This window comes from Salmo salar, chromosome ssa01 (assembly GCF_905237065.1).
Source record: "Salmo salar chromosome ssa01, Ssal_v3.1, whole genome shotgun sequence".
Lineage (NCBI taxonomy): Eukaryota > Metazoa > Chordata > Actinopteri > Salmoniformes > Salmonidae > Salmo > Salmo salar.
The window spans coordinates 13,540,893-13,553,239 of NC_059442.1; the positions used below are offsets into that span (position 1 = coordinate 13,540,893).

At 42.6% G+C, this 12,347-nt stretch overlaps 1 protein-coding gene across 1 annotated transcript; it reads left to right on the plus strand.

The window, feature by feature from the left end:
- Positions 1–236: 236 nt before the first annotated feature.
- Positions 237–11,883, plus strand: LOC106564353 (antimicrobial peptide NK-lysin). The gene is made up of 4 exons (XM_014130448.2): positions 237–424; positions 3,783–3,886; positions 9,492–9,578; positions 11,537–11,883. The coding sequence occupies exons 1-4, from the start codon at positions 385–387 to the stop codon at positions 11,690–11,692; spliced, it is 387 nt and encodes a 128-aa protein (XP_013985923.1). The 5' UTR covers positions 237–384; the 3' UTR covers positions 11,693–11,883.
- The last annotated feature ends 464 nt before the right edge of the window (positions 11,884–12,347 follow it).

The window sequence follows — 12,347 nt, forward strand, 5'->3', positions numbered from 1 at the left end:
TGTTCTGGCACGTGGTAGACCAACCGTGTATTAAGACACTTTATGTTGGTGTTTTTTTTATTTTGGCAATTATTTGTGGTATTGCTAGCGAAAAAGGAAGTCAGCTTTCTGATCTTCACTTTGAAGAGTGTGTGGTTCAATACACATGTATAAAATACCTTACACGACAACACTCCCCCCCCCAAACCCCCTTCCCCGGGCTCAGATCCAAACCCAGAACCTTGCCAACCACGCCCCTTCCCCTCTGCAATGGCAACCAATCAAGCCAGAGGCAATGGGTAGAAAAGAGCAGATGTTCTGTGCTATCCAACCAGGACCAAGTTAACTACACTGGCTTACAACAGTTGCTTTATTATCCATTTCTACCTTTTGACTGAGAAGAAGATGAGGGTCATCAATATGGTTCTTCTGCTGGTTTGTGCAGGTAAATATATGGGTCTTCCTTTGTGAAATATGGATGAAACGTCAGGAAAATTAAATATTGAAATCCAGCTTTAGGGTAAGTCTGTTTTAATTCCATACATGTTTGCCCATGGAAGAAGTGTTCAGAAAGTAACATTTTGGCCCTGAGTGCCAAAATATTCAGGAGACAAAGGTGCTCAAAGTTGACCTATTTTGCATACCCAACCATACCTGAGACATCCATGTCTTCATCACTGGAAAAGGTAAACGGTTGAGTTTGATATAATTCAAAAGCTTACAAAGTGTTGTCAATCTACAGTATTTTATTATGTCTTGAATATTTTTTTTATAAAGAATTGTCATTTTGAAAACCGTTAACGTCAATTATCTAAAAACGCTTCAACTCTGATTATTTTCATATTCACATATGTTGTAGCTTAGACCCTTTCTCATATCTGAGCTTTTTGTGTTGTGCCCACCATCGGTTGAGACACAACATGCTCCTGAATACAGTATTGGTGTCATTTCAATCATAGAAATATAATTCATAGAATGGATCTATCCCTTCAGACCACTGCAATTTAGATGGTAAACAATTTACATTTTAATTGAATTGAAATTTTTACTTCTAATTCCTCCCACAAAGATGACCGCCGGTCCACCCGCCGCCTAATGTCAACTTAAATGGTCATGTCTATTCTGGTATATTTTATGATTTCAATAGGTGTCCTATGGAGGATTGACAGTATAATTTAAAACAACAGATATTCCCATTCAATTCAACATTCTCTGATGTGTGGACCTCCAACGATCTTTGTGGTACCATTTGAACATTTCAATTTGATTCACATTTTAGTGCATTTATCAGCCAAAAGATAATATCCACCATATCCACAAGAGCATGATGTGTTTCAACCGATGGCGAGCACAACACAAATACCTTAGATCATGTAAAATAGGGTCTAAACTACAACATCTGTGAACATGAAAAAAATTGAAGTTTACACGTTTTAGATCATTCATATTGAAAGATAAAAAAGAATATATATATATATATATATATATATATATATATATGTCACGTCCTGACCAGTATAACGGTTATTTGTTATTGTAGTTTGGTCAGGACGTGGCAGAGGGTATTTGTTTGACAGAGCGTGTCCTAATGATATCACCTGTGTTAGCGTTTATTACTAGTCCTGAGGTGCCTCCAGTTTGTCAGCCCAGTCCAAGTCGTCCTGTTCCTGCTCCCCGCACTAGCCCTGAAGTGCGAACCCCTAGTCTGGCACGTCCAGTACCAGCACCACGCACCTGGCTTCCAGCGCGTCAGCCCAGTCCGGTATGTCCTGTTCCTGCTCCCCACACTAGCCCTGAGGTGCATGTTCCCAGGCTGATACCTCCAGTACCAGCACCACGCATCAGGCTTCCAGTGCGTCAGCCCAGTCCGACTCGTCCTGTTCCCGATCCCCGCACTAGCCCTGAGGTGCGTGTTCCCAGGCTGATACCTACAGTACCAGCACCACGCATTAGGCATCTAGTGCGTCAGCCACTCGCCAGTCAGGAGTCGCCAGAGCTGCCCGCCAGTCAGGAATCGCCAGAGCTACCCGCCAGTCAGGAGTCGCCAGAGCAGCCCGCCAATCAGGAGTCGCCAGAGCAGCCCGCCAATCAGGAGTCGCCAGAGCGGCCGTCTGCCCCGAGCTGCCAGAGCGGCCCGTCTGCCTGGATCAGCCAGAGCAGCCCGTCTGCCCGGATCAGCCAGAGTGGCCCGCCGCGCCGGAGCTGCCAGAGTGGCCCGCCGCGCCAGATCTGCCAGAGTGGCCCGCCGCGCCGGATCTGCCAGAGTGGCCCGCCGCACCAGATCTGCCAGAGTGGCCCGCCAAGCCGGATCTGCCAGAGTGGCCCGCCTGCCCAGAGCTGCCAGAGTGGCCCGCCTACCCGGAACCGAGGGGGTCTGCCTGTGACCCGGAACCGAGGGGGTCTGCCTGTGACCCGGAACCGAAGGGGTCTGCCTGTGACCCAGAACCGGGTGAGTCTGCCTATGACCCAGAACCAAAGGAGTCTAGCAGCAACCCGGAACTGAGTAAGTCTATTAATGATCCAGAACTACATATAAGTAACTGTGTTTCAAATGAGTCTGCCGACAGTGTGGAATGGAAGAGTACTGCCTACGATCCGGAACGAGGGGAGTCTGCCTACGGCCCGAAACGGATTAAGTCTGTCTGCATTCTGGAGGACAGTAGGCCGGAGCCTGAACCACCACCTGTATAGGTGGGTTGGGGAGGGGGTGTGTAGCACAAGTGCTGTCGGTGACGGCAGCCACCCTCCCTTCCCTCCCTTTAGTTTAGGGGTATTTTTTGTTGTTGTTGTTTTGGGTTTTGTTTATTTATGAGGTGCATCCGGGGTCTGCACCTTTGGGGGGGGGGGGGGGGTACTGTCACGTCCTGACCAGTATAAGGGTTATTTGTTATTGTAGTTTGGTCAGGACATGGCAGAGGGTATTTGTTTTATGTGGTTCGGGGTGGTGTTTTTGTAGAAGTGTATTTGATTTATGTATTCCCGGGGTTTTTGGGCACTGTTCCTTGTTAATGTATTTCTATGTTTAGTCTAGTTAGTTGTATTTCTATGTTTAGGTTAATGGGGGTTGGACTCTCAATTGGAGGCAGGTGCTTTCTCGTTGCCTCTGATTGAGAGTCCTATATATGGGTATGTGTTTGGTTTAGTGTTTGTGGGAGATTGTTTCTTGTTTTGCCTGTGTGAGCCTTACAAGACTGTTTTGTTGATCGTTCGTTCTTCGTTTGTTGTTTTTGGTGTTCTCTTCATTTCAAATAAATATCAAGATGAGCAAACACATTCCTGCTGCGTTTTGGTCCTCTATTCCAGATGACAACCGTGACAATATATATATTTTAAAATAGCTTTTTGGTGAAATATATATATATATATATCTATATATATATATTATTTTATTTTTTTCTTCATTCTATGAATTATATTTTTTTATATATTTTTTTATCCCCAGAAATGATAAAATACTTGACTGCCCTGTTTGTAAGCTTTTAAATTATGTTAATCTCAACCATTTAATATTTCCCAGTGATGAAGACATGGATGTCTCATGGTATGGTGGGGTATGCAAAATGGGAGAACTTTGAGCACCTTTATCTCTTTAATGTTTGGGCATTCAGGTCTAAAAAGTCACTTCCTGAGCAATTCTACAATGGACAAATATGGAATTGTTCAAATCAAAAAGTGGCGCTGTCAAAAAGTGATTGAATCCAAATGGAGTGACCATTTAGCTATTGTAAAGAAGTCACTGCTTTTCAAAAATATAATAAAATGACAACGCTAATATAATCCTCTTGTTTGGTGGGGGGGAGTAGCCTTTGCTCAGTCCTTCAAGTCACAAGGTGGGGGGAGTCTGAGAGAGGAGGAGGCGGACATGTGGGGGAACTACCTAATGGACAGAGATGACAACCATGCTGAGGTAGAGTTGGAGACTTTTCATTGTATTGTATTAGTGAGTACCAACAGCAAACATTTTATTTGTAGCCCTGGACAAAAACACCTGATTCAACTCATTGAGGGCTCGATGACTAGTTAATAAGTTGAATCAGATATGCTTGTCCGGGATACTCAAGGACCTTAGTTGTGAAACACTGCCCTACACAATACCCAGCTGGCACATTTGGTTTGTTGGAAGGTGTGGGAACGTATGTTTTTGGTTTAACATTGGATGTGGGAAAGAAGCTATATTTTTCCTGACCAGTAAAACAGAACATTGTCTGTTCTGTGATTGTTTATTTTTAGGTTGCAGGGAGGTTCTAAGAACGTTTTATTCTGGTTCTGTTACGGGAATTAAGTTATCAATGTTCTTAAACCGAACTTCAATTAAACTACTCAGTCTGCCCCCCCAGACTGTGTAAGATTCTGGTTGAATGAAGCAGACGGAGAACCAGCCTACAAGGGTCAAAACGTTTATTTATGAGAGCTCTGAAATCCTTACAATGTACAAAGCCTTTTATATTAACACACACACACACACACACACACACACACACACACACACACACACACACACACACACACACACACACACACACACACACACACATAAACTTACATCAGTAGAGAACTCCACCAAGCTTTAGGCGGCTGTATTTTTCCACAGTACACATACATTCCTTATCAAACCTTGCCACCTGTCTTCTAATCTCCTGCCAACTAAGCAGTTCCCAGGCCGTTGTTTCTCTCCCTAACTTAGGGAGGCATCTTCTCCTGTTCCTTTCCCAAGGTCGTCTTATCAACTCTGCCCTGCTCATTTTGAAGTGGTAACAGTGTCTTAGTTTTAAACAGTCTACTCACCCACAGCCATAGCCTTTATAATTTCTAATACATTTCAACAGGTTATATGGTTTCTGAGTGAAATCATTTAGTCAAACCTTTAATCATTTAATTTCCATTACATGTTCCTTTAATGTTTTTCTGGGAGGTTATATTAATGCTTTGAGAAGGGAAATTCTATGTTATTTTTAGGTTTTTGAATAACTTCCTTAACTTTCACTAAATGTTTCAATAAGACTTTTAATAACACTGCTAGCTTATTTCTTTGAACTCCAAGCACAGATAGGACACATGGAAATTCCTTATTCATTAATTATGCAAACACATGTATTTTTTATAGTAACACGGCATCTCTTTCAATGGAATTAGTCCACTGAGCCACCAGGATGGAGCTAGCATGCCATTTTTTGTTTACACATTCAAAGCTGTACATTTTCATCTATTAAAATAGACCCCATTTCAAAGGAAACAAGCACTCATTAAGATCAGGTGTGGCCAATTAGTGGGCATGGCCAACACAACTTTACAGTGAAATGCTTACTTACATGCTCATTCCAAACAGTGCAGAGTTAAAAAGCAATATTTGCTAAATAAAAAAGGAAATATACTGCTCAAAAAAATAAAGGGAACACTTAAACAACACATCCTAGATCTGAATGAAATAAATAATCTTATTAAATACTTTTTTCTTTACATAGTTGAATGTGCTGACAACAAAATCACACAAAAATAATCAATGGAAATCCAATTTATCAACCCATGGAGGTCTGGATTTGGAGTCACACTCAAAATTAAAGTGGAAAACCACACTACAGGCTGAGCCAACTTTGATGTAATGTCCTTAAAACAAGTCAAAATGAGGCTCAGTAGTGTGTGTGGCCTCCACGTGCCTGTATGACCTCCCTACAACGCCTGGGCATGCTCCTGATGAGGTGGCGGATGGTCTCTTGAGGGATCTCCTCCCAGACCTGGACTAAAGCATCCGCCAACTCCTGGACAGTCTGTGGTGCAACGTGGCATTGGTGGATGGAGCGAGACATGATGTCCCAGATGTGCTCAATTGGATTCAGGTCTGGGGAACGGGCGGGCCAGTCCATAGCATCAATGCCTTCCTGTTGCAGAAACTGCTGACACACTCCAGCCACATGAGGTCTAGCATTGTCTTGCATTAGGAGGAACCCAGGGCCAACCACACCAGCATATGGTCTCACAAGGGGTCTGAGGATCTCATCTCGGTACCTAATGGCAGTTTGGCTACCTCTGGGGAGCACATGGAGGGCTGTGCGGCCCCCCCAAAAAAATGCCACCCCACACCATGACTGACCCACCGCCAAACCGGTCATGCTGGAGGATGTTGCAGGCAGCAGAACGTTCTCCACGGCGTCTCCAGACTCTGTCACGTCTGTCACGTGCTCAGTGTGAACCTGCTTTCATCTGTGAAGAGCACAGGGCGCCAGTGGCGAATTTGCCAATCTTGGTGTTCTCTGGCAAATGCCAAACGTCCTGCACGGTGTTGGGCTGTAAGCACAACTCCCACCTGTGGACGTCGGGCCCTCATACCACCCTCATCCAGTCTGTTTCTGACCGTTTGAGCAGACACATGCACATTTGTGGCCTGCTGGAGGTCATTTTGCAGGGCTCTGGCAGTGCTTCTCCTGCTCCTCCTTGCACAAAGGCGGAGGTAGCGGTCCTGCTGCTGGGTTGTTGCCCTCCTACGGCCTCCTCCACGTCTCCTGATGTACTGGCCTGTCTCCTGGTAGCGCCTCCATGCTCTGGACACTACGCTGACAGACACAGCAAACCTTCTTGCCACAGCTCGCATTGATGTTCCATCCTGGATGAGCTGCCCTACCTGAGCCACTTGTGTGGGTTGTAGACTCCGTCTCATGCTACCACTAGAGTGAAAGCACCGCCAGCATTCAAAAGTGACCAAAACATCAGCCAGGAAGCATAGGAACTGAGAAGTGGTCTGTGGTCCCCACCTGCAGAACCACTCCTTTATTGGGGGTGTCTTGCTAATTGCCTATAATTTCCACCTGTTGTCTATTCCATTTGCACAACAGCATGTGAAATGTATTGTCAATCAGTGTTGCTTCCTAAGTGGACAGTTTGATTTCACAGAAGTGTGATTGACTTGGAGTTACATTGTGTTGTTTAAGTGTTCCCTTTATTTTTTTGAGCAGTGTAGTTACTCAATAAAAACAATAACGAGGCTATTTACAAGGAGTACCAGTACCAAGTCAATGTGCAGGGGTACGGGGTAGTTGAGGTAATATAGTATGTGCATGTGGGTAGGGGTAAAAGTGACTAGGCAATCAGGATATATAATAAACAGAGTAGCAGTAGTGTATGTGGGAGTGTGTCTATGTGTGAGTGTGTGTGCAGTCAATATGCATGCATGCGTGTGTGTGTGTGTGTGTGTGTGTGTGTGTGTGTGTGTGTGTGTGTGTGTGTGTGTGTGTGTGTGTGTGTGTGTGTGTGTGTGTTGGACTGTCAGTGTAGTATGTGCGAGTGTGTAGATTGAGTCTAGTGAGTGTGCATAAAGCCAGTGCAAGGGAGTCAATTTAGATAAATAAATAAATAACAAAGGGGTTCAATTTAAATTGTCCAGGTAGCTGTTTGATTAACTGTTCAGCAGTCTTATGGCCTGAGAGTAGAAGCTGTTCAGGTGCCTTTTGGACACAGACTTGGCACTCTGGTACTGCTTGCCGTGGGGTAGCATAAAGAATATTTTATGACTTGGATTGCTGCAGTCTTGTACAATTTTTAGGGCCTTCCTCTGACACCGCCTGGTAAAGAGGTCCTGGATGGCAGGGAGTTTGGCCTCAGTGAACATACATAACAAGACAGCACGGCATGTATGTTTTTAGATAACATTCTCTGAACGTTACTAAAGTTTATGTTTTTTATGGTTTTCTTAACATTCTCTGAAAGATTTGAGAACATGACTAAATAGAACCATGAAAACAACTTTAGGAAATGTTATGCTGAAGTACTGTCACGTCCTGACCAGCAGAGGGAGGTATTGTATTAGTTTTGGTCAGGACGTGGCAGGTTTTTTGTGTGTTAAGTGTTGTGTTGGTGATTAGGACTCCCAATTGAAGGCAGGTGTGTTGAGTTGCTTTTGATTGCGAGTCCTATATAGGAGTGTGTGTTTTTCTTTGGGGTTGTGGGTAGTTGTTCTTGCATTGCGTTTTGTGTGCCTGCAAGACTGTTCCTGTCGTGAGTATCAGTTATTGTTTTTCCCTGTGGATGCTTTACTTTTGTTTATGAACCTGCTAGGGCTAGGGGGCAGTATTGACACGGCTGGATAAAAAACGTACCCGATTTAATCTGGTTACTACTCCTGCCCAGTAACTAGAATATGCATATAATTATTGGCTTTGGATAGAAAACACCCTAAAGTTTCTAAAACTGTTTGAATGGTGTCTGTGAGTATAACAGAACTCATATGGCAGGCCAAAACCTGAGAAGATTCCATGCAGGAAGTGGCCTGTCTGACAATTTCTTGCCTTTCTTGATTATCTCTATCCATTACAGAGGATCTCTGCTGTTACGTGACACTTCCTACGGCTCCCATGGGCTCTCAGAAGGCGGCAAAAAGCTGAATCGTGGCTTTGCAGGCTCTGGCTGAAAAAAAGGAGCGCGTTTGGTTAGTGGCTGGTTACAGTACTGTGAGACTCAGGCGCGTGCCCGAGTCGACCTCATGCTTTGTTTTCTTTCGTCTGTTTACCTAAACTCAGATTCCCGGTGGGAATATTATCGCTTTTTTACGAGAAAAATGGCATAAAAATGGATTTTAAACAGCGGTTGACATGCTTCGAAGTAAGGTAATGGAATATTTAGAATTTTTTTGTCACGAATTGCGCCATGCTCGTGACCTGTAACGGCTGTCTTCAGAAATGGACCAAGGCGCAGCAGGTATGTGAATACTCATCTTTAATTACAAATAAGGAGTAAAGCATCCACTTAATAAACTATGAGTATCCACATTCCCGCTGCGCCTTGGTCCATTTCTGAAGACAGCTGTTACAAGTACTGAAATTCCCACAGAAGAACTGTGTTTCTTAACATTCTCTGAACTGTTTGAGAACATTCCCGATGTCAAACCAGTTGGAGAACGTTCCTAGAACATTACCAAAATGTAAATGTAACCATGTTTGAACTTTTAGGAAATGTTACGTTAAAGTATGAAATTCCAAGATTTTTTTATTTTTTTTGTGAAGTTCCTTAAATGTGCTGAGAATGTTCCAAAGCCAACCCACTGGGCACACACTGATTGAATCAACGTTGTAGCCATGTCATTTCAATTAAATTAACATGAACCAACGTGGAATAGACATCGATTTGACGTCTGTGGGAAGCAACTATCCTGCACCTTTCCCAGAAAGTTGTGGGAAGGTTGTTTGCAAAATAACCAAAGGCCAATAACCCTCTCACCAAGCTCTATGAAATATATGGTTTTCAGAATGTTATGTGCTAGCTGGGTAGCCTAAATAAATTGGGGTTGCATGTGGTAACATGAAGATGAAAAAAAATCCCAACTCCTTGTAACCCATTGTCATGCCAAACATGTCAAGAGAGCAGAAACCGACTAAGCCTAGTGATGCTTGTTTTAATTAATCCCAAAGAAAGAAAGAAACGTGTATCAAGGTTTATGTCATTATTTGGTGGTACCATTTTGCCATGTCATATTTAAGTAAATACCTGGTTATTTTTGTAGCCTAAAATGTCTCCCTCTCCCTCAGATCAAAGCTGTCCTTCCAGGTGTCTGCTTTGTGTGTAAGAAAATCATACACAAGGTCAAGTCCAAGCTGGCTGGTAATAAAGACAGGGTAATGATGACAGATTGCTCACCTTCCCGTTTACAGTCACAGAATAATCTCACTTTAGGTTTAATTAACACTCTTTAATAAATATCATGCAAATATTAACTTTGTAGTTTTAACACACCAATCTCATCACTGTGCAGTATAGTATAGCCATAATAAAGCCTAGTCAGGGTCATATTGAAATTATTGAGTTACCACTTTATACTGCAACAGTTGAAGTCGGAAGTTTACATACACTTAGGTTGGAGTCATTGAAACTCGTTTTTCAACCACTCCACAAATTTCTTGTTAACAAACTATAGTTTTGGCAAGTCGGTTAGGACATCTACTTGGTGCATGACACAAGTAATTTTTCCAACAATTGCACACAGACAGATTATTTCACTTATAATTCAGTGTATCACAATTCCAGTGGGTCAGAAGTGTACATACACTAAGTTGACTGTGCCTTCAAACAGCTTCGAAAAGTCTGGAAAATGATGTCATGGCTTTAGAAGGTTCTGAAAGGCTAATTGACATAATTTGAGTCAATTGGAGGTGTATCTGTGGATGTATTTCAAGGCCTACCTTCAAACTCAGTGCCTCTTTGCTTGACATCATGGGGAAATCAAAAGAAATCAGCCAAGACCTCAGAAAAAAATGGTAGACCTCCACAAGTCTGGTTCATCCTTGGGAGCAATTTCCAAACACCTGAAGGTACCACGTTCATCTGTACAAACAATAGTACGCAAGAATAAAACCATGGGAGGACGCAGCCGTCATACCGCTCAGGAAGGAGACGCGTTCTGTCTCCTAGAGATGAACGTACTTTGGTTCGAAAAGTGCAAATCAATCCCAGAACAACAGCAAAGGACCTTGTGAAGATGCTAGAGGAAGCAGGTACAAAAGTATCTATATCCACAGTAAAACGAGTCCTATATTGACATAACCTGAAAGGCAGCTCAGCAAGGAAGAAGCCACTGCTCCAAAACCGCCATAAAAAAAGTCAGACTACGGTTTGCAACTGCACATGGGGACAAAGATCGTACTTTTTGGAGAAATGTCCTCTGGTCTGATGAAACAAAAATAAAACTGTTTGGCCATAATGACCATCATTATGTTTAGAGGAAAAAGGGGGAGGCTTGCAAGCCGAAGAACACCATCCCAACCGTGAAGCACGGGGGTGGCAGCATCATGTTGTGGGGGTGCTTTGCTGCAGGAGGGACTGGTGCAATTCACAAAATAGATGACATCATGAGGCTGGAAAATTATGTGGATATATTGAAGCAACATCACAAGACATCAGTCAGGAAGTTAAAGCTTGGTCACAAATGGATCTTCCAAATGGACAAAGTCCCCAAGCATACTTCCAAAGTTGTGGCAAAATGGCTTAAGGACAACAAAATCAAGGTATTGGAGTGGCCATCACAAAGCCCTGACCTCAATCCTATAGAAAATGTATGGGCAGAACTTAAAAAGCGTGTGCGAGCAAGGAGGCCTACAAACCTGACTCAGTTACACCAGCTGTGTCAGGAGGAATGGGCCAAAATTCACCCAACTTATTGTGGGAAGCTTGTGGAAGGCTACCCGAAAAGTTTGACTTAAGTTAAACAATTTATAGGCAATGCTACCAAATACTAATTGAGTGTATTGTATGTAAATTTCTGACCCACTGGGAATGTGATGAAAGAAATAAAAGCTGAAATAAATCATTCTCTCTAGTATTATTCTGACATTTCACATTCTTAAAATAAAGTGGTGATCCTAACTGGCATAAGACAGGGAATTTTTACTAGGATTAAATGTCAGGAATTGTGAAAAACTGAGTTTAAATGTATTTGGCTAAGGTGTATGTAGACTTCCGACTTCAACTGTATATCTCTGCAATTCTCACAATGTTATGTAAGCAAATTAATTTGTGTCACCAATGACACAAACTGACACATTCTGTTTGTGATATAGGTCTTTATTTTTACTTGCAGGATAACATCGCTGCTAAACTGGACTCTATTTGTCTCAGCTTGCGGACGCTCAAAGTCATCTGCAAGAAACTGGTCAAAAAATACAAAGAACAACTGATTGATGCACTTGTCAGTGATGCAAGGGTTGCCTGTAAAAAATTGAAGCTATGCAAATGAGATACCATTAATCCATGACTGCCCTGGTCACGGGTCTGAGCATGCATGTTATGTCCATTTCTTTCAGATGAACACGCTGTCATAGCTTAGCTTTACATTATTTTCATACACAACTGTCTGGATGGAATGGCAGTCTTTAAAGTCACTTGTATTGCTAATGCAATTTTCATTGAATTAAATACTGAAACATATTCAAAACGGTCTCCTTAGTTTTACAATAAAACCCTTGCTATTTATGTATACTATCGCACTGGAATGCAGTCTACAAAAAGTGGCTTTGTGTCTCCCTTTTGGACCCTTTACATTGGAAAAATCAACCTGTGAAATAGGGATCAATTCGTATTGTGGAAGATTCAAGTTATAGCTCGATTGAAATTTAAAAGCAATGTTCCCGCATCCACGGAGACTGCATTTATCAATAAACTATGCATATGTCGGCTCAATCAGAAATTACCTTCACATTTTAACATGGATCTTCTGCAATACTTCCGCGATACGGATTGAATCCAGCCCTCAACTGACAAATGGTATATTCAGTGCTATCAGAATATCACTATAAATGTAGCTGAGGAGAATGAGGGCCAGCTCTCCTATAATCAGTATTAGTCTTCTGCTGGTTTGTGCAGGTAAATATGTGGCCCTTCTATTTTGAGGT